Here is a 20,976-nt window from a genome sequence, read left to right as displayed (position 1 = left end):
TCAAGTTCTTTCGTTCGCGACAGGCTACCCAGACAGACATTACGCATATTTCGACAGAGACAGACAGAGAGAGAGGGGCTGCTTTCGCCGATGTGGGTTAATCGATTTAGAGGTTCTGCTATTTATTCCTAGGGATAGTTTCTTCCGCTCTTGTCGTGGTAAACATATCTTCTCGCTCGCACCATGCTATCTGACCTCGCGTCTGTTACGTTACTTCGTCTTTGGTATCCAAACGATCCATCCTGCATCATCCTCCTGCTAGGCTCCTGGCGGTACAAGTCTCCGGCTTGGATTCGGCGTGGTTGTGGTGGTGGTAGATGCTGCTGCAATGTGTTCGAAGAATAGGGTATATGGTGACCATGTGTTGGTGGCGGCGGTGAAGACGATCGTGATGGCTCAATGTCACGAAGAGGAGGAGGTTGCAACATGTCTGTCTGTCGCTGTCGTTTGTTTGATTCTCGGGTCGCTTCGATTGATTCAATTCTTGAACGTTTTTGCCCTGTTACTCCCGTGTTGTTGTTGTTGTTGTTGTTGTTGTTGTTGTTGTTGTTGTTGTTGTTGCTGTGATTGCTCTTTGGTGTACTTGCTTTATCTGTGTCGTTTCGTGGCTTTGGAATCTCCCAAACGCTTTCTCCCGTTTCCTTGTTGTAATAATAAGTTTGCCCTTTGCTCGAAATTATCTTGCTCCATGGATGTGGCACTTCGTTTTCTTGTTCTTTTCCTTTAGATCGTTTCTCGCTCTTACTGCTTTGCTGTTTGTTAGCATGGGTATTACCGGTACGTGTCGTCCTTTCTGGTTTGCTGGTGCCAAAGTATCGTATCAATAAGAGCGCAAATTCTTGTTCCTCTTCTTCACCGAGAGATACTACGAATTCCTCTTCTGTACTTTGTTCCTTCTGCTCGGGGGTTTTTACTTTGTTCTCCACATGCGGCTCCGTTCGAGTCTTTTCGTACGCGTCTCCATCGAATACGATAACGTCGTCAATTTCCACAACAGGCTTTCCAGACTTGTCGTCATCCTGTTCTCCAGGCGGGGTGGTATCACGGCTGCTGACAGAAAGCTTCGCTGCGGTACTTTTGTTACCTTGTTCTCCTCGTGGGCTAGCATCACTGGTATTTACAGAAGGCTTCGTTGCAGCCTTTTGGTGATCTTGTTGTTCAGATACATCGATGCTGTTCACATGCGGCTGTGTTCCAGCCTCTTGATCTTTGCTTTCCATTGTTGGAGTTATATCATCATCGTCCTTCTTTTGTTCTGGCGCTGCTTCTGGTGCTACTTCTGGTGCTACTTCTGATACTTCTGCTGCTTCTACAGCTTCTTTTGATACTGCTACTTCTTCTTTTGCTACTGTTACTTCTTCTTTTGTTACTGCTACCGCTTCTCGGTCTTTTTGCTCCTTGGATACAATGTCCTTGTTCTCTGTTACGCCGGGCTGCTTTGTAGCTAATTTTTGGTCTTTCTGGTCGTCGACTACAACTATCTCGTCACCCTGAGGTAGCTGCTCTCCTGATGCTTTTCGCTTGGATACTGTCATGTCGCTTGCGTCGTTCGATTTTTCTTGTTCTGTCTTCGGCTTCCGCTTATCACTTGACCATGCCTCCTCTTGCTGTCTCTTTGCTGGCACGTTCTGCTCACTGCGTCTTCTTTCAGTCATGGTATCGTTTTGTCGTCGTTCACTGTGAAGAAAAATGGGAGGAAAAACCAATCAGCACATAGGGGGCAAAATCAGAAGCAAGTCGCTCGATCATACTTTGTATATTCCATGCTGCGGTGCTGCCAATGTCGTTCCTGCTGCCGCAAAGATCGGTTGTCATCCGTTCTTTTGTGCACCTGTGCGTGTCTGTCTCTGATTCGGCTGTGATCACGGCCCCAAGAGTGGTTTTCAGATGGTCGTCTGCGATATGAATCCATGTGTGTTATATGCGTTTGCACAAGGAAAAGAAGAGTGGGATTTTGCGGAGTCTGGAAATCACAACGCGAGTCCATCCTTTATGGATTGCGCAGCAGCACAGCCATAAAGCCTTAACATAAATGCTCCTCTGTCATTTTACCTAAATCAATAAACACTTTGATAAAAATTAAACATTCAGTCCTGTTGCATTATGGGGCGAGAATAATTGCATATTTCATACGATCTGTGTGCATCCAGTAATTCTTTAATCCATTTGCTTTACGTCATAGCACAGAAATGCAGGAGGAGATACCTTTTCACTATGTGGATACAGCTTACTTATTATAAGCAATGAAAAGTTTTTTTTTGAGAACTACGATACAAGATTTGCTAGCTGTATTGGCAATAGCAATGCCCAGATAGTGCGCGTGCGTGATAGATCTCTTGGTTCTTTTGCAGGTGATTGAGTTCTTTACATTGCGTTTTAATTCTCTGTTATCCGTGAATAATGCAACAAAGACCTGCGGCAAACCTGTCGCATTCTGACGACAGGGACCAGCACTAGATTTTGCAAGAGACAGTTTCTATTCTCAAACAACGCGATCTTTGCTTTTTGCTGGTGTGCAAGCATTGGCATTGAGTTTAGTCCTATTCCGTTGGGTGGGAGCTCCCCGCAATTCCGGCTAATGTACTACTAAAGGATGCAAAGAGTATTTGAAGCATAAAGGGATGGAATTCGCATTAAAATAATACATACATACTTGAAATGTATATCATAAAGTATTATTACAAATAATCTACGATCCAGTGCTTGAAACTTGCTTCATGTGCTAGCAGAAGTTTCTGGTACGTTTCTGGTACGATTGTCACAATAACTTTTGTAAAAGTGAGCTGCGCATATAATCAAACACATAGTATCCACATTATGTACATATTTAACATAGAAGAAACATATTTTCATATCAATCTGGTCTTTTTTTTTCTCTTTATACACTCTCGTGCTTATCACTGTTGCTATCAAAGAGCAATCGTTCTAGTGGATCTACAATATACATATATACACACTTTATCACAATATCTTGTGAATTTAAAAGTTGTTTCGAGGCCTGTTACCTTTTTGGAACCCTTCATTGAGAACGGTGCAAAGACACGAGCACCTTTCATGATTTTACAGCGTCGTCGTGAAGCGGAGATGAGGTCCGCAGTGTAAAAAAAGGCCTGTCCGGACAGAGTTGTCTTGTGTGGAGTGCTGCTTCGCGCGATGGAGCAGCAGGATGGGCCTCATGCTTCGCTGCGATCGCTCACTGCAAACTCGCCATCCAGTGTGCTGGGACTAACACTAAATAAGCATGGCGCCTCACTCCAGAAAAGTCCACGAGACAACAACCGGCGGCAGAGCGGACGGGTTGCGGTTCTTCCTCCTCTCAAGCTCAGAACGACAGCAGCGTCGTCGTCTCCTCCTCCCACCAGCAATGAATTTATGGAGCCCCAAGACGAAACACAACAACAACAGCAGAAGCAGCAATGTGAGCATCATTTTCAACACACTGTTGGGATTGGTAGCACTGCGTTGAAAGGTCCTACAACGCATCTCGTGGCTGCTTGCAGGACACTCCTTTTCGCCACGACCTCGCTTCACTGCATTCTTCACAGGTGCTTGCAGTACTGCATCGGCCAGGATAGCCTAGGCCTCAGTCCAGCGCTGCAAAAGTCTAAAGCACAAGCCGACTGCCTCGTCCGAATCCTCGATCAATTGGATGCACGGCAACAGACGCCAACAACGCAGATATGCACAGAGCTCATCCAAACAGCTGGTTCACTCATTGCCGCTTTCAAAGAACTGACATGTCTGCTCCAAACACGCATCACCACACTGGCACAGGTCCTGGATGCCAAGTTTGCCCGACAGCTTATCACAACGGTGCACGGTGCCTCGGTCGATGTCAAAGATGCATGGGAAACCATCCAACCGTTTACAAAAATCTTTACTCATTCGTCGTCTCTTTTATCTGTTTCCCCAGTATCTAATGCGACGAAGACATCGCCGTTTCTCCAAACAACCTCGTCAACTCCTACATTTCATACATCATCGTCACCATCTTCTGCCACTGCCGCTGCTGCACCTCCTCCTCTCTCTTTGCCAGCATCCAGCGCATCCTCTGTCGTTCGTGGACGTTCTCATAGCGATCACATGCTCGCCTCGCCTGCTGCAATGTTTCCTCTCGCATCTCCGCAAACAGACGACGATACATTGCTGTACAACCACTTGAAACTTGCAGTGACGGGTTCGCTGCATGTCGTGGATTTGCTCAAGCAATCGATACAGGAAGCCATCTCCAAGGATATGTCCAGCACCCTGGAAACCAAACTTTACGACCTGTCTCGCCAAGCAGACCAAGCGGCAAGCATGGCTCTGAAGATTGACGAAGGACTCGAAAACCTTTCGACCAATGCGAGCAAAGAAGCAAGACGGGAATTCTGGCAAGATGCCAATAGCTATCTCAAGGTAACGTATCTATATTACATTACTGGATGGATGTAATACATGCTGACAATTATATCAGGAAATTGTCTTGCTCATGAGCTCAGTGCGTTCAATATCGACGGCGGAAGATTTTACTTGGTCCAAGCCAGTCAAGCAAGGGTGCTTGCAAGTAACGCGCGTCACTGCAGAGGTAGCCAAGTTGTGGAATAACTGCAGCATGTTTGCAAGTGACGAGGATGGCTTGCACTCGCCCGCTGCTGCCGGGCCGTCATCTGAAGCTGCTTGATGATCAATGGAAAAACATTCTAGCGCTGAGCTGCTGTTGTTAAGAGAAAGAGTTGAGAGGTGCACACGGCCTGAAATGGCGGCATGCTCGTTTCCACTATTATTCGACCCCGAACCATACTCCATTGTACTAAGCGATTTAATCATACCAGCAATGAAAGGATACCAAACTATGCCGGCTGGTGGACGCTGATCCTGGACCAGTCGACGCAGCAGCCTGTAAGCCCGACCCCTTGAAACTGTGATCTTTTGTTGTTCCTGATTCTGTTCTTGTTTTTGAAAAACGATCGATTAGCAAGCAACACATCCTCATGAGCAGCGCCAGTCTATACAAGTATTTCCACCTGCAGAGAAACCTCCTCTTTTACCGCAGAAAATAAAAGAAACAGTTCAACTCGATGGAGAAACTATCGAGTTGCCCGAGAAACCAGAACCTCCAGATAATTGCTGTATGAGGTGAGAGGGTTATCTGAGGGAGGGGCTTTTGACTGTGCACACTTTCTGACTCTCTATTCTGATGATCTACGTAGCGGTTGCGCGCACTGGTAAGCCTTGTTTTGGAAGGATACAACGCAAATGGTCGTATCTAAAAAGATATATATATATACATATAGCGTGTGGGATATTTACCAAGAGGATATGGAAGAGTATCTCGAGCAAAAGTCGGAAATACGACAGCGGTTCATCGAGGCTAACCAGCCTGTACCGCCATCGCTTTCATCATCGAATAAATCAGCAGCAGAGCAAGTGCAGGAAGAAATGGATCCAACAATAAGAGCATTTGTCGAGATGGAACGCAAACTTGGAAACAGAAACTAAGGCATTGGGCATTTATACATCATTTACATTGCATTATTCTTGTTGTTTTAGATATATTTTTACATACCCTCTTCCTCCTCCTCTTTTGGGCAAGAATGATCTAGATCTTAAAATTACTCAAAAGAACTATAAATGTTAACTATGACCAGACATCCTCCAAGTAGCGCCCAGTGTTTCGCAACCGCTTGATCAAATCCTGTGCTTGCTTCTCAGTATTGCCACCGACCGACTGCGCCAGCTGCACGAACGTGTGTTGTACGTCGCGTGCCATATTCTTTGCGTCGCCGCAGACGTAAATGTACGCACCCTGCTCGATAAGCCGCCACACCATCTCTCCGTGCTCTTGCAGCTTGTGTTGAACGTAGACCTTGTGCTCAGTAAAACGCGAGAATGCGGTGATAATTTGCGAGTGGTCACCAAGTGTATCGAAGAGAGCGTCCCACTCATCAGCGTACAAAAAGTCTTGGTCAGGATGGCGGCATCCGTAGAAGAGCACAGTCGGTCCGATGGTTTGTTTGCCGTCGCGTTTCAAGGCTGCGCGCTCGTGCACGAATCCGCGGAAAGGCGCTACGCCTGTGCCAGGGCCGATCATGATAACAGGTCTGCTTGGATCGCGGGGCAGTTTGAACTGTGATTTGCGGATATGTACGGGTAATTTATGTCCTTCAAGAACGCCTCGAGGGCCGTCGAGGTTATAGTCAGGCTGGCCAGGTTCAAGTTCAAGTCCGTGCGCGTTAGCGTGTATTTTCCACAAGTAATTCGTGGCAACGCCGTACACTGTGCGGTCCGGTGTAGGATTGTACTTTAGCGTAACAGCAGTGGCGATGACTGTGTGTGGATGGGTGTAAGAAGAGGATGAGATCGAGTAGTACCGTGGCTGGAGTCGCGGGATGCTCTCAATAACCAAATCAAAAGGTACAGAGCTGAAAAAGCCAGCAGCTGGAGCAAGTTCGTCTTGACAGCAACACATTTCGAGGACTTCGGCGAGGTTGCGCACCGCATCGCTCACTTTTTCGTGATACTCGTCCTTGTCGGTAGCCAATTTACGAAGCATTGCCTTGGATGCTTCTGTGGGTGCGTATTCGACGAGCGACATCAGCGTTTGCCGGGACGCAGGCGCACATATATCCAGATAGTGCCGGAAAATGGCTCGGTACGTTGTAGGCACAGGGAATGGATGCTTCTTAGATGCGGCGGCGCTGTCAACCGCTTCCACAGAAACGACAGTGTCCAACTTGTCTTTAAGACCTAGGATGGATGCCAGGCGCTCGACTTGAGCTTCGCTGTTTGTTGGCCAGATCGCGACGTGATCGCCGGTTTGGTACGTCAAGTTGGTGCCTGAGATATCAATCTCCACGTGCAAACAGTGGCGGTCCGTGTCACGGAACAAGTCTCCCGTGGTTGCTGGGGCGTAATACGGTCGCTTTGCATCGTATACAATTTTTCTGTATAAAGCGTCCATAAATCACGCATCCTGATAAAACAACGACGGCGCAAAACTTACTCGGCGTTTGTACTTGAAAGCCATTCAGCTAGTTCTCCGAGGTACACTTTCGTTTCATCGTACTCACTGAGCTCTTTGACGTCAAACACTGGCTGACGCGGTCCTCCCGATTTGGCGCTGCTCTCGTCCACACCCAATGCGGTGCAAAACGCTGGCCACATGGTTTCCTGCCAGGATAAAAAGTCTTCTTCGAGGGACGCATCGTCGTCGCCTTCGCCGCGCTCGCCAATGCGGGTCGCACCCAGCTCTTGCAGCCGTGCATCGAGCGTGCGGCAAACAGCATTGTAGTGCTCGTACGTCTTGTTGCCCAACCCAAATATCATGTAGCGTAAACCGTCTAATCGGACGCCTTGCGAAAAGTCCGGCGCTTCGCCTGTGATCAACTCCCAGGCCTCAACGGCGTTGTCGGTCGGCTCGCCTTCGCCGTACGTCGCCACGACGAAAACTACAAGATTGTCCTCGGGAACGGCGTCGAGGTATGACAGGTCAAACTGCTCGAGGTCAGCGGCCATGCAGCTCACGCCATATCGCTGCGAACATTCTTTCGCCAGCCGCGACGCATAGTCTTCGGCTGTGCCTGTCTGCGAACCATAAAAGAATATAACGCGGCGACCCTGCAATGTTGCATTGTTGTTGTCAGCTATATTTACTATCATTATGCCAACAACAATTCTTGCAGTGACGTACTTGGTCGTGCATCACTTTAACAAAGTTTCGCACCGGCACCGTCGTCGACGACAGATGCTGCTTTGTATCGCTTTTATTTTTCTTGCCATTGTCCGATAATGGTGGTGGTCGTTTCGATTCACTACTGGAAAGCGTGCGTCGAGCTATCCATGCAATGGTACCGAGACCTACGGTACCGAGAAATATGACGTCCAGCGGGCCGAGTCGAGCCAGATACCTCTTGGTGCAGCGCATAGAATTGTTGTGGAGTAGTAGCAAATTGGGTGTAGTGGAAACAAAAGAAAAAGGTGTGATGATGGGGTAGAGACACACACTTTCTTTTTTAGGGCAAAAAGAGATTGCTCATGCATTGATCGGTGCAGAAGGAGCAGAAGGAGCATTTTATTCTTCACGTGTCAAAACAGTTATGACGATGATGACTTCAAAGACTGCTCTATGCTCATGGCAACCCCAACGGCATTTGCGACAGCTTCAGCCTGGTCATCCTTCAAGGGTTGCAGTGGGCTACGGGGCTTACCACCCCATCCAAGCACACGGTTCATGCCAGCCTTGACACCAGGATTACCGAACCAGCGGGCCAGAGCGTCGTCAGCTTCAACTACTTGTTGCTGGAGCTTTGTAGCGGCCTTGATGTCGCCCTTGTCAAACAGACGCTGGATCTCAACGCATGCGCGCGGTGCAACGTTGCCGAGACCCGGAACCAATCCGACAGCGCCTACAGACAATGCCGGCAGGAAGAAGTCGGCAGATCCGGCCAACAACGCAAAGTTGTCTGGTGGTGGTGGGATCGTCAGTAACTAACAGCTAAGATATCATCGTCATCATCATCTTATACAGTACCCTGAGGTGTCAACTTGTTTGCAACGTATCCTACTTTGCCAATGTTTCCGTCAGTGCCCTTGATGCCTACAATATTGGGATGCTTTGCGAGCTCGTAAATAACACGGACGTCGAGATCAATGCCTTGAGTTACACCGGGATAGTTGTAGATAACAATAGGCAGAGGCGATTCATCCGCAACGCGTTCGAAAAACGCAACGAGCGCCTCGTTGGTCATGCTAGGCTTGTAGTAGCACGGAGGCAGCACGAGCGCATATTCGGCACCGGCTTCTTTGGCGTCCTTGCTCAGTTTGACGGTCTGTCGGGCGGAGGCGGCACCGGTGCCTGCAAGCACCTTGATGGAGGGATCGTATTTTTTGATGAATTCGCTGCCCTTTTGGATCACCGTGATGCGTTCCTCGTCCGTCAAGTGCACTGCTTCACCCGTCGAGCCCATAAAGATAATACCGGCAATGCCTGTGTTTGACAGGTACTTTATGTGTTTCTCCAGAGACTCGATATCGAGATCCTCATTGTCGTGGAAGAAGGTAGGGATAGGTACATAGATTCCTCGAAGCTGCGGTGCCATTGTATATGTTATGTACACAAAAGATAGATATGACTTAGCATCTCGACGATGATGCCACCAACTTTATATACGGTGGTCGTCCGTATTTCATGCTCCGGATACACCTGCAACGTTATTCTCCTTTCATTTTCCCGCAGCCTACTGACCACAGGAGAATTAACTCGGGTAATGTCCCGATGCTAAATCTCCCGCCGCCCTCCTCCCGTCGCGGTAAGATGTATATGCCACATTTGATTCCAACTCTTTTTTCTTCTTCCTCTCTGTGAACTATATCAATTACATTTTGGATGTGTGTGTTTGTGTGTGCGAGTGTGGGAAAGAGGGTATGCAAAGGTGGTGCGTGTATATAAGGATTCTAAGTGAGTGAGAGAACGTGAGAAAACTATTTACAACATTTTTCGCGCCATATCCTTGCGCGCTAGTGATCCAATCTCGTCAATCTTGTCTTTATCGACTCTTCCTCGAGCGAGTGCCTTGAGCAAATAGTGCCACGTCAACCTGTTAGGTTCTATAGCGTTGTCGCGCATGTGCTGGAACACAATCAGCGCAACGCGGGGGTTGCGGAAGATGGCACATCCCTGCAACAGCGCCGTGTATGTCTGCACCGTCGGCTGGATACCGTCAGCACACATGTGCGAAAATACTTCGACTGCCCGTGCGAGACCGGTCTTTGCAAAGCATGAGATCAGCGCCGTGTAACTGTATACGTTAGGTTTCTTGAACCCGGTCAGCTCACGAAAGACTTGGTATGCTTGCGACGGATCATAAATAACCGTATCCAGTGATCTGCTCGCGATTGGTTTGCCAGTCAAGATGCTGTGTAGCTCCGGCCAAATATCCATCAGCTCCCGGGTAATCCCGCTCTTCGGTCGCTCTTTTGCATAAACTTGCAGTATCGTTGTGTATGCGTATAAATTAGGTTCGAATCCATGCAATTTGAGAGTTCGGAAGACATGCCACGCCAGGTCATTCTCATTATTTGCAACCAGACCTTGAATCAGCATCGCCAAGCTGATATCATCAGGAACACCTTGCCTGCGCATAATCATGAAGGCTGACAATGCAGCAGGGACGTCTCGACACTTGAATAATGCCTCCACATAGTGGTGATGGGCACGCATAGGAATCGGTGATCCTGGCTCGACAACATCGTGGAGACCAAAGGATTCTTGGACCTTTTGTCGCAGACGCCTATTTCCTGATGAAATAACCAAATGATTCACCATGACGCGGTTGACATATTTTGGATTGGTACGGTATTGCTCTTCAAAGAACGCTCTTGCTCTCTCTAGGCTTGAGACCGCTTGGACCCACAGCATGGCAGCTCGAAATTTATCATCAGCCGTCTTTGGATTCTGCTCCAATCTCGTCATCCAGCTGTTCTCTATATCCTTGGCAACGTCCCATCGGTTTTTCCGTATTGCATTGACCAAAATGGTTGTCGCCATGGCAAAATGCGATCTTGTAGGTTTACTGTTATTGTTTCGCATAAGCTTTTTGAGCATCTGCGTTGCCGTCTCAAAATGTCCAGCCCGGCTGTAGGCATCGATCATTGCTGTGTGTGTGACCAGAGTCCGCCGTACGCCGTTCGATTCCATTTCGTCGTATACTTGCTTTGCCTTGTCTACATCTCCTCGGCGAGCCAAAGCTGATATTATTGATGTATACACATGTTCGTTATTCCGGGCATTGCATTTTGGTAATAAATCAGTTGATTGGGTATCTTCCATTTGCTGCTGCTGCTGCTGCTTCGAGTCCATCTTTTCCATTGCCTCTAGAAATTTGATCGTTGATTCCATCCCGCCTGCAGGACCCGCTGACCGCGCCAAGAGAGAAACCATGATTGCACATGCTTCGCCTTCAAGCGCCATTCCGTCCTCCATCGCTGCAATCATGATCTTTGCGGCTTGCTGACCGTCATCGGCATTCCCGCTGTTCCTGGCTGCCAGAGCCAAAGATGTGTAATGTGATGATCTGGTTTCTATTCCTTGTACTTTCATCTCTCGGATGATTTTGCATGCACCGGCACAGTCACCGATCCTCCCCATAGTGAACAAAACTTGCGAGTAGTGCAAAGGACTGCATTCCAGTCGATGCTCTGCGTGTGCTGTCCGGATATCGGCTAACACGGATAGCATTCGTGGGATCGCGTTTTTGTCTTTGCCGTACTTTAGTATATTCAGTAAGTGGCCATAGTGATTGGCGCTCATCATATGCGTCACACTGTGTTGCTCCATTGCCTTGTAGATCCGCCATGCCCTCTCAGCATCGTATCCGCTAGCATTGTACAGTGCCGCCCTCAGTGTCTTGAACACCTTAGTCGAACCGAGTCGGTCTGCATTCTGCGCTAAATAATCGAACAGTGCATCCAGATCAATTCCTTTTGCGAGGTGTCTCGGATGGAAAATATTGTCGTTGCTGCCGTCGGTGCTGCTGCTGTAACTTTGCTGCTTTACCGTGGCCTTGTCAAACGGTTCCGTGGTGGTCGCTACTGCCTCTGGACGTAGCTGTACGCGCAAACCACGTTTCTGTATCGATTGGCACGTTGCACCGAGCACTCTGCTTTTTCGTTGCACGCAGCCGGCTGCCAACAACCACAGTAGCGAAATGTCATTGTTCGGATGAGGTTTAGCTGCTGGAAAAGACACGTGGCGTAAATCCAAATGGTTCAAAGGTTTTGTTGATCTGTGTCGTCGTCGGCAAATGGCAGCAGCAGCCGCGGCTGACTTGCTTCCCCTACGTGCAGGTATAGCAAGCGCCGAGCTCATGAAATGTAAAAGGAGACAAACAGCAGCTGTAACCGCTAATCGCTGTTCGCGCAATCGAGTGGAATAATCGGGTTAGGCTCCTGGGAGGTATGCAGAACGAACGAAAACCGACAGCTCTTTTTTAGCCTTGCCCCCCGGGCCTGCTGTTTGGTACTGCAAGAAAACTGACGTGACAGGAACGTTTGTCTGTGCTGTGTAAAAAAACACCGGTAGGCGGAACTTTTGCAACAACTTTCTCTTTGCACGTCACGCCACCTGAAATTTCAAAGGGTCAACCCTGCTCAGTCTTAATATCCTTGTGACAATGCCGATACGTCCTCTTTTTGTTGTACGAAGAGTGATCTAGTAGTCTGAAAATATGTAACAGTAATATATAAATGATGATTTGTTCCCAAGAATGCAAGCAAGACAGCCACAAGCGTATTTCCCAGAACACTGTGACATGTTAAAGACAGAAGATATGCGTGCGAATAAGAGCATGGTACATGTTGACTCGAGTATACATATGCGCAAGACTCTAATGGTATTACTACAATATGGTTGCGACGTAATCCATACCGGGGATGGAAGAATGGAGGAGGAGGGATATTCTTGAAGAAGAGATTGGGAAAAAAAAGAAGGGAAACAAGGGAAGCTGTGTCGTTATTGCAGCGCAATGCTACCGAACATTTACACAGTGTCGCGCCAGGCAGCATATATTTGGAAAATGGAAGCGAAGCCTCCAAAGATACCCACCATAACATCAGAGATACAACCTTGTTCCAGGGACCAGTGGAGTGTCAGTGGGAAGTAGCTGAGTTGCAATTCATTAGCGATGAGTAACCTTCAATGATGACCCAAAATACTTACCCAGAGTTGATCATGGTGTTAACGAAAAGAGAAGAGCGTTCAGCCTTGATGCTGGCCATTTCTGCTTCTGGATCCTCATCCGATTCCACATCGCCAGCCTTGATGCGCTTCAGCAAGGCTGTCTCTCTTGATTTCAAGTTGCGGTATTGCTCGTACAAGCGACCAAATTCCAGGACAACGTAGGCAGCCCAGAATCGGCAGCTCCACATTCCAATTTTGTTCGTCTTGTCTTCAGAGAGAGGAATGACCTGGTGTGCGCCGAGCCAGTAGATGTGTTCAAGCGGATAGTAAATGACATTGCACCAGTTCTGGATACGTTCAATGGTGAGTGCGAGGCGGGTTGCCGGGGGATGGTATTCAAGATAGTTCATGTATTGAACCATCGGTAGCAGGCCGTAGTATCGTAACAGGATACGGAAATCACTGACAGGCGACGCCAGGTTCTGCACGCGAGCAATGGCTACCTTTGTTCCACTCTTTCTCTGCAAGAACCAAATCACAATCTTTGACCAGTATTGTATAAACTATTGTAACAGAAAAAGCACGGTTGATCAGTCGGTCGCATCGAATGCATACAAGCACTGTTGCCACCACTTACCATCAACACCTTGTCAGTTCCGCGCACTGTACCGAGGAAGCGCACGAGATGATCAAGAGTTGGAGTGGAGGGTCCCAAAAGTTTAGCAACAGCTAACGGGTTGAGCGGTTCTTTATGTGCAGACATGTTTCCTTGGTTTCAAAACGAGTGAGTGATGGAAAAATAAAAGAGGGCTGAGAAAAATGAACAAGGTCCAGTCGCCCCGCATTTTTTTCATGTGCGAATCCCGATTCGGAGTTGCACTACTCGAGCATATCACTGAGCGCGCAACCACGTAGGAAAGTTCTGCTAAAAAGACACGTACGCTAAAGGGCCATAAATCACACTAGACTATATTACTATCCAGTGCTGCTAATACAATAAGCACGTCAATCAAAGGAATTCAAAAAGGTGCATTCGTACCTGAAATGTGGGAAGACTGAAAAGCATGCCTGTGGAAGGAGAACGAGAAGAAGAATTATTACTCAAACTTCAGGATGAGATACTGAGGTAAATCACCATATATTCGGCAATCTCCTTACATATCGACGACATTTACAGAGAGTCTGAGGCAATGACTCTTTCACATTATTTAGTCGAGATTTACTAAGCCTGTAATATCCATCTGCGTCTGAGCATTTTTAAAAGATATGCGTTGTCCATTCCCTGTGACAGAGAGATACCGTGGACTTCATTGTCGATATATGTCCGTATGCATGATCGAAGACTTTGATACATTAGTAATATGTAACCATGTAAAAAGGCTCATGTAAACCCGATTGACAGCGACTAAGGTAGGTGGATTGGTGGATTGATGAGTGATGAAAAAGACAGACAACATCATAAGTGAGAGGTGATGATTATAGCAGAGTGAAGGACGAGGTGCGTAAAGCCTTGCGTAAGGTAGTCAAAATTTCGGTAATATTGTGCTGTATCAAGATATTAGCGAAACAGCTGCTAACCAATGAGCTTACTACTAGACACTGATAATCTATTGTAGAATGGATTTCGGTGCACATGTATTTATTACAATCATTCAGATGTTCAAAGTAGTACATAAATATTGGTAGCTTCCCGATTCGACTTGTAACTGAAGAGATAGTTCAAAGTGACTTTGCAAGGGTCCCCATGTAATGCCCATTGGTTTGTTCGCCCGCTTACAAGGGTCTTTTAATTTTATGGATAGGCTACTCGCTCGCTTAGCTCGGCTCAGACCTGCCTTTCTTCCCTCTCTTTTGATACCGCGACGAAACCAGACAATGCAAGCAATTCCGTCACCTCAGGAGGTGCACAAAGTTCTCGATGAGAACAACACTCTGACTGTGAGTGCGGTTGCAAACACTGCCAAGGCACAGCCACGCCGTGCTTCCACCACCGTCGATGCCATCAGTGTCGAAGATATGGCTAAGCATCTTTGTAAGCAGTTGCAAGAGAAAATATCTTATGTTTACAGTACATCACTCAATTTATTTTGCTACACAGTCAAGTCGAGAATATTGTGGCATCCTAGCATGGATACCATTATTATCATCACCAAAGCACGCGACAATCGGCTAGTGCGGTATACAAGACGTCTCGTAGAATGGCTTATTTCAACGCGTCGGTTTGGCAAAGAATATCCGTTTACAGTGTAAATATAGACCGTAGCAATAAGTTCTGTAAATATATCTCGCTGACAGCGTAAATATTTAGATATGTCGATGAGCATCTCAAAACCTCAAAACTGTTCAAATACCAGCAATTGATCCAAATGAACCCTGTTTTCCAAGAGAAACTAAAGTTTTGGCGACCGAAACTCGTGTATCAAGATCCATCACGGTTCCACCTTATCGTCACGGTACTGTACATTAAACGAATGGATTCAGTTGCCTTTTTTTACTGAGCCCGCCAGGACAGTTAGGAGGTGATGGTACCGTGCTGTTTACTTCATGGTTGTTTCAAACCATTGTTCCGCCGATCATGTCGATGAACCTAGGCTCGCTCGGATTCCTTACACCTTTTCCCTTTGAAAGCTGCCGCGAAACACTAAGTAATTTATTCGAAGGCGACGGGTTTCGAAACACAGTGCGGATGCGTCTAGCCTGCACCGTCTATCGATACAGACCCGAGCTTTCAAACCGGCAGAAAGCTCGACAGAGCTCGCGGACAGGCGATCTTTGGACCAAAGAAGATACGTCGCAAGAATGGGAGCTCATGGAAACAGCGTGGATGCGGAAGCAGTTCAAGGAAGAAGCGAAAAAGATCCCTGAATCCAGAAGGCAAGAACTGGACAGAAATATACCATGCTATACCACCGTCCCTTGCGAAACAATCCACGTCTTGAATGATATCGTTATAGACCGCGGCCCGCATTCTTACATGTCCATGCTCGAGCTGTTCGGCGACGAGCGTCACCTGACAACCGTCCAGGCGGACGGATTGTGCATTGCGACGCCGACGGGTTCTACAGCATACTCGGCAAGTCTTTTCCTTCGAATCTTTTCTCCAGTCAATATTATGCCCTGTTAACATCAATTGTACGTAGCTGTCTGCGAATGGCTCCTTGACCCACCCTGCAGTTCGAGCGACCTTGGTCACTCCAATATGCCCGCACACGCTTTCGTTCCGTTCGATGCTGCTGCCTGAAGACATGACGATACGGATAGTCATACCTTTCAGTTCCAGAAAATCAGCTTTCTGCAGCTTCGATGGTAGAAACAAGATCGAGCTACGACGTAAATGTTTCCCAAGAAAAACTGAAAAATAATAATCATTATTTACTAACATTTCCTTTTGCCATTAGAGGGCGATCACGTAAAGATACGCGCATCAAGGTATCCTGTACCTACCGTGTGCCGGACAGAGCCTAGCAACGACTGGTTCACGTCATTGCAAGAGTCGCTGCAGTGGAATGTCCGCCAGCGGCAGAAATCGTTTGTGGTCTTCGAGTCTGAAGAAGATAAACAGCAAGACGGATGGCCGACGAGCGAAGTACCACAGCGACAAGAGGATAAGCTGTTTGCGTGTCTCGGCGACGAGCCTCGCAAACCGAAAAGAAACGCATGGCAAAAAGCGTCAGACGACGCTTCCTCAACTACTACTAACACGACTAGTACTAGCAGCACGGCTGGCAGCGACGACGAGGAAGCGTTTGACGACGAGCGAGAGGAAGAGAAATTTGATTTACTGCCGTGGTCAGAGTCAGAACTCGCACGTACAGAATGCAATCATCGTCGGCCTTATTAATAATGACTTTCTAAACTTTTTTTGCATCATTTTCAAGAAAAAAAGGAACATTAAATACAAAAGGTATTATTCTTAGTTTTCAGCAGTAGCAGCAGTGGTGGTGGTTTCTTTTGTTGGTTCAGCAGCATCGGCAGCGGGCTCGCTGTTTTCCTTTTCAGTATTAGCATTAGCATTACCAGCGGCAGCCTTGGCTTTAGCCTTTTCTTCCTCTTCCTTGAGCATAGCTGCGATCTTCTCCTCAGCCTTCTTCTTGTTCGCTTCCGTCACCTTTGGCTGCTCTGCAAGGTACTGCTCCTTGCGCTCCTTGAGCTTCTCCAATGTGCTTGGGATATCAGAAATCTTGGTAGGCACGGTGACCTTAACTTCAAAGAAACCTTCCATGGTTGCCAACGGGAGCTTGAGAGTATCGGTCTTCTTTTCTTTGTTTGCACCCTTGCCACCCTTCTTCTTGTTGCTTCCTACAAAGTAGTCCTCCTCACGCTCAGACTTTTTGAGCAGTGCTACACCTTCAGGTGCATTGGAAGCATCCGGTGCACGGCCACCAGCCGCCTTTTCATCGTTCGCGTTTGCAGATTGGGCAGGTGTATTGCCGCCAAGGAAGCTTTGCAAAAAGTTGGCAAGGTTGTCACAAAGGGTAATCTCGTGCTCGAAAGCAGGAATAGATGCGAGCTCCAACTCCTTGCGCGCGGCTTCTTGACGCTTCTCAGCCTCCTGTTGCAATCGGCGTTGACGCTCGAGCTCCTTCTTGTATTCGCGCAATTCACGAAGGAAGGTGTAATATTCATCGTTCGCCTTTCGGTGCTCGTCACGCAAGGAGCGAAGTTTGTTGTACTCTTCGTCCAAAAGACCCTTGATGCGAGTTCGTTCATCGTAGAGTTTGTTTCGTGTTTCGCGTGCCTGTGCTTGCTCGTTTTGAATCTTTTTGAGCTCGGCGTTGACCTTTTCGTATTGCTCGCTAAGCTTCTTGGACTCGCTATCGTCAATGTTCTTTCGAAGTTCATTGTAGATAGCACGCTCCTTGTCGATGGCTTCCTGCTGCTCGTCCAATCCCTCGACAGTCTGGCGGCTGCGCTTGAGCAAGGAGATTTCTTGCAACATCTATCGTAATAAATGGTAAGAAACTAATTTTTTCCACACATTGCTCTCGCATTGACCAACTACTTGCCTTCTTTTCTTCGACTAGTCTGACACCACTTTCAATCTTACTTTCCAACTCGCTGTAAAAAGTGATTAATTGATCAGCAAAGAAACATTGATGCAAAACTGATGTATACACATACCGAATGCGAGCATCGACTTCAGCAACATTCTTGTAAGGTACCTTGGCTTGGAAAGCCTTGACGTTGCCGACCTAACGTTTCGACTTGTCAGCCATCTCCTTGTTCCTTCACCTCCACTTCATCGTCTTTAGCTAATACCTTCTTACGGATCGAGTCATTGATAGCATCAAGTTGCTCGTAGACAGCTCGCTTGCCCTTCTTGATTTCAGCCTGTCTGTCGCGGAGGTCGGCAAGCTGAGCTCGCAGCTCGTCTCGACGGGTATTGTCACTCTTTGGCGGTAACTTGTTGATCTTTTCCTTGACAGCATCCTACATGCAGAGAGTATATAAGTATCGTGAAGCTTGCGTAAGAGTGTACAAACGCGCAATGCGAGCGAGCCTGTGTGCCCTGACAGTTTAAAAGATGATGGCACTACGACCACTTTACCATCTGTTTCTTGAGCTTGTCGATCCTCGCGTTGATTTCGTCAAGCGCCTTCTTGTGCTCCTCATCGTTGGGCTTCTTGACACCTTGGGGGAGTTTTGGAGGAGTAAGAACGGCGGCGTCAGTCATTGTGGAAAACGAGAGAGAGAAAGAGAAAAAATGGTATCTCCACTGAGGAGTTGCCACCACACACTCTCTGTGCGCTGCTTTCTTTCCCAACTCAGGTCCCATTTCGGAACCAGCCACCGCTGCCCACCAACTACTACCACCACCATCACCACCCTTTGTTGCTGCTTTGCTGCTGCTGCTGCTTCTCTCGAGACATCGCTGGTAGCGCGGACTTGTCAGGGAAATCACATCATATTTGACAACCAGCGGATTTGCCTTGTTGATTACCTTACTCAAGACTCCAGCTTGCCTCAATCTTTGCTCGACGTGGCAAAAGATCTAGGGCGGGAAGAACGTTCTCCAATGTGTGTAGCGTTACGCAAGCTTGTCTCCTGCACCTTTTCCGGAAGGTCTTGTTCCTTTTGGTTTGATGGGCAAGCGAATTCGGGAAGGACCCTTGAGAGATGAGTAGTATATCGATCTACATACCATAGGAAGTGGAGATACTCAGATATAACGAGGATAGAGTGGATGGCCTTCAGAAATTGCCAAAGGAGATGAAGACCGAAAGTATATCAATTCATCTTATACCATGAATGCACGAATGTATCTGGAAAGAAAAGAAGACATGAATACTGTATAATTTCAACCCAGAGCTGTGGAAAAGCAGGTAAACGTAACTAGGCAGTTCGCCACGGTAGTGCGCATAACTGAGCCAACGAGCGGCTGCAACCCGGGTGATCATGTGTCCTATGGAAAATACAAATATCTCGTCCCTTTGCGGTTTCGCATTCGTTTCATTCTTCTTTTCCTCTCACATACTCGTCGCTTGATAACCAATGGGCAAAGTTGACTATATACCCACTTATGAAGTACAGCATGTCACAGAAGGGACACGTTCACGCTGGGCGTGGGTCCGGCGCTTCATTGGGTCCCTGGTGGTGATCACGCTCGTGATGCACTGCATTGCACCTGCTCGCCTTCCTCAGTTCTGGACAACAACGACGACTGAAAAATCCACAAAAGACAAGGTCGTTTTGCACACTGGGTTCCCAGGCATGGATGACCTAGTTGGACAAATTGTCACTAAAGAGAGAGCTGCGGCTATCGCTTTTTCTCCTACCTTGATTTTGTCATCAGAAAGTATTGCTCGCAAAAACAAGGAAAGCTGGTGGGACCGCTTGTTCCCTTGGCGACACGTCCATCTGACTTCCGTGCAGCTTCCTGTTGCCAGCAGAGATTTGAACAAGGTCAAGGCCGAACTATCCATCTGCACGTCCACACGTGACGACCTCTGGCGGTCTGTTCCAGATGATGCAAAGTGCATCGCATCCGCTACCGTCCGCGTGGAATCCTTGGAGCAAGAGGACGATCCATTTGGTGTCATTGAATGGGTGCCAAAAGACCCAGTCGTGCTCAAGAAGAATACGGTTTACTGGCTTGTCGCACGATCAGCTGGTCCCGTCGATTTTGCATGGATGTTTGCGCAGCCTGCAACCAGCAACATCGGAGACAGAGGTTTGGCCTATCAAGATCCCGAAGCTGGATGGGAGCTCCAAGAAAGAAACGAGGATGAACTCGTGCCTAGCATCATCGTTACTGTACGCGACCATGAATAAAGTCTTGTTTTACTTTGTCCAGTAACATACTTGACTTGTCTTACACTTTAAGCTCGTTTCGTCTCCGTTGTGTCATCTTCCAGTGATTCTGTTCCAGTGCAGGGACAAGGAGGATCCATAGGGATATGGTCGGGAAGATTGAATTACAGCTGATAAAACCTGTCACCGCGTAACGGCCTGTGATTCCGATACCATACACATGTCAAACTTAGAGATGCATCTTCAATTCGACGCTGGGAGTCCGTGCCTCAATTACTACAGCTGCAACAGCATCACTATCCACCGCCACCATCCTCTTCAGAAGGACACGGATCGTATCCGTAGCACCAGGCAGTAGCATCTCCCTACATATTCGCCTCCACCCAGCTTTGCGTATCCAGCTTCATCTCAAGACTCCATTGCAATGCCGCAGCCTGGCGCACCATCCAGCTATCCTCCTCCTCATCCACAGCAGCCCTACGGCGGAAGATACCCGTCGCCGCAACCAAACCCTGCGTTCCCTCAACCTAGCTTCCCATCTCCTCAGCAGGCTGGCGGCGTCGGTGCTTATCCACCGTCACAGATGCCCATACCTGCTGGTCAGTACCCACCTCCACCTAGCAATCATCCGACATATCCCTTATAATTGTTTGAAATATAAACTCAGTGAAGGAAATCGCCATGTTTATTATCTATGAGAAACCAAATCATCTTCTGCGTTCTTGACTGCAGGATATTGGGGCCAGTACAGTAATCGTTGTGCATAGAAATAATGAGGCAGGGGCATGCAAAGTGTTGATATCTTTGGAATCTCAAGACGCGATTCAATTAAGACGTCCACACATATGCCATGAAATGCTGGTTCTCTGCACTTAGTGGTTGAATCACATACTAAGGAATCTTGAGCAGCACTGTCGAATTTGCGACGCGTCATGCATTGTTTCCTCGGGTTCACTCATTCTTTTTCCTCGCAAAGAGGCCAAGCTTGGGAATCGGCATGGAAAGATCCTTGTGGTCCGTAACCTCTCTCTCTCTCTCTCGTACGGTTAGTGACAAGACAAGACAAA

At 47.7% G+C, this 20,976-nt stretch overlaps 11 protein-coding genes across 11 annotated transcripts; 5 read left to right on the top strand and 6 right to left on the bottom strand.

Annotated features, from left to right (window-relative positions):
- Nucleotides 1–128: 128 nt before the first annotated feature.
- VTP01DRAFT_1814 (uncharacterized protein) lies at nt 129–1,912 on the bottom strand (the record flags this gene model as incomplete). Its single annotated transcript, XM_069380206.1, has 2 exons — nt 129–1,677; nt 1,752–1,912. 2 exons carry the CDS (start codon nt 1,910–1,912, stop codon nt 129–131), a joined length of 1,710 nt encoding a protein of 569 aa, XP_069238238.1.
- A 1,241-nt stretch (nt 1,913–3,153) lies between these two features.
- On the top strand, nt 3,154–4,663 carry VTP01DRAFT_1813 (uncharacterized protein; the record flags this gene model as incomplete). The annotated part of the gene is made up of 2 exons (XM_069380205.1): nt 3,154–4,398; nt 4,457–4,663. The coding sequence occupies 2 exons, from the start codon at nt 3,154–3,156 to the stop codon at nt 4,661–4,663; spliced, it is 1,452 nt and encodes a 483-aa protein (XP_069238237.1).
- Nucleotides 4,664–4,746: 83 nt separating this feature from the next.
- On the top strand, nt 4,747–5,481 carry VTP01DRAFT_1812 (uncharacterized protein; the record flags this gene model as incomplete). Its single annotated transcript, XM_069380204.1, has 4 exons — nt 4,747–4,881; nt 4,958–5,118; nt 5,193–5,207; nt 5,277–5,481. The coding sequence occupies 4 exons, from the start codon at nt 4,747–4,749 to the stop codon at nt 5,479–5,481; spliced, it is 516 nt and encodes a 171-aa protein (XP_069238236.1).
- Nucleotides 5,482–5,620: 139 nt separating this feature from the next.
- On the bottom strand, nt 5,621–7,906 carry VTP01DRAFT_1811 (uncharacterized protein; the record flags this gene model as incomplete). Its single annotated transcript, XM_069380203.1, has 3 exons — nt 5,621–6,926; nt 6,986–7,599; nt 7,673–7,906. The coding sequence occupies 3 exons, from the start codon at nt 7,904–7,906 to the stop codon at nt 5,621–5,623; spliced, it is 2,154 nt and encodes a 717-aa protein (XP_069238235.1).
- A 170-nt stretch (nt 7,907–8,076) lies between these two features.
- Nucleotides 8,077–9,080, bottom strand: VTP01DRAFT_1810 (uncharacterized protein; the record flags this gene model as incomplete). Its single annotated transcript, XM_069380202.1, has 2 exons — nt 8,077–8,444; nt 8,513–9,080. The coding sequence occupies 2 exons, from the start codon at nt 9,078–9,080 to the stop codon at nt 8,077–8,079; spliced, it is 936 nt and encodes a 311-aa protein (XP_069238234.1).
- Nucleotides 9,081–9,466: 386 nt separating this feature from the next.
- On the bottom strand, nt 9,467–11,848 carry VTP01DRAFT_1809 (uncharacterized protein; the record flags this gene model as incomplete). The annotated part of the gene is made up of 1 exon (XM_069380200.1): nt 9,467–11,848. One exon carries the CDS (start codon nt 11,846–11,848, stop codon nt 9,467–9,469), a length of 2,382 nt encoding a protein of 793 aa, XP_069238233.1.
- Nucleotides 11,849–12,517: 669 nt separating this feature from the next.
- VTP01DRAFT_1808 (uncharacterized protein) lies at nt 12,518–13,421 on the bottom strand (the record flags this gene model as incomplete). Its single annotated transcript, XM_069380199.1, has 3 exons — nt 12,518–12,641; nt 12,698–13,221; nt 13,296–13,421. The coding sequence occupies 3 exons, from the start codon at nt 13,419–13,421 to the stop codon at nt 12,518–12,520; spliced, it is 774 nt and encodes a 257-aa protein (XP_069238232.1).
- A 1,112-nt stretch (nt 13,422–14,533) lies between these two features.
- Nucleotides 14,534–16,499, top strand: VTP01DRAFT_1807 (uncharacterized protein; the record flags this gene model as incomplete). The annotated part of the gene is made up of 6 exons (XM_069380198.1): nt 14,534–14,690; nt 14,757–14,904; nt 14,967–15,111; nt 15,171–15,731; nt 15,799–15,988; nt 16,057–16,499. The coding sequence occupies 6 exons, from the start codon at nt 14,534–14,536 to the stop codon at nt 16,497–16,499; spliced, it is 1,644 nt and encodes a 547-aa protein (XP_069238231.1).
- A 72-nt stretch (nt 16,500–16,571) lies between these two features.
- VTP01DRAFT_1806 (uncharacterized protein) lies at nt 16,572–18,332 on the bottom strand (the record flags this gene model as incomplete). Its single annotated transcript, XM_069380197.1, has 5 exons — nt 16,572–17,597; nt 17,665–17,716; nt 17,780–17,850; nt 17,918–18,088; nt 18,207–18,332. The coding sequence occupies 5 exons, from the start codon at nt 18,330–18,332 to the stop codon at nt 16,572–16,574; spliced, it is 1,446 nt and encodes a 481-aa protein (XP_069238230.1).
- Nucleotides 18,333–19,150: 818 nt separating this feature from the next.
- On the top strand, nt 19,151–19,930 carry VTP01DRAFT_1805 (uncharacterized protein; the record flags this gene model as incomplete). The annotated part of the gene is made up of 1 exon (XM_069380196.1): nt 19,151–19,930. The coding sequence occupies one exon, from the start codon at nt 19,151–19,153 to the stop codon at nt 19,928–19,930; it is 780 nt and encodes a 259-aa protein (XP_069238229.1).
- Nucleotides 19,931–20,333: 403 nt separating this feature from the next.
- On the top strand, nt 20,334–20,635 carry VTP01DRAFT_1804 (uncharacterized protein; the record flags this gene model as incomplete). The annotated part of the gene is made up of 2 exons (XM_069380195.1): nt 20,334–20,508; nt 20,577–20,635. 2 exons carry the CDS (start codon nt 20,334–20,336, stop codon nt 20,633–20,635), a joined length of 234 nt encoding a protein of 77 aa, XP_069238228.1.
- Nucleotides 20,636–20,976: the final 341 nt, after the last annotated feature.

The sequence above is a fragment of the Rhizomucor pusillus genome (genome assembly GCF_041956525.1).
Source record: "Rhizomucor pusillus strain CBS 183.67 unplaced genomic scaffold VTP01scaffold_11, whole genome shotgun sequence".
Taxonomy (NCBI): domain Eukaryota; kingdom Fungi; phylum Mucoromycota; class Mucoromycetes; order Mucorales; family Lichtheimiaceae; genus Rhizomucor; species Rhizomucor pusillus.
This window is presented reverse-complemented; position numbering and strand designations above follow the sequence as displayed.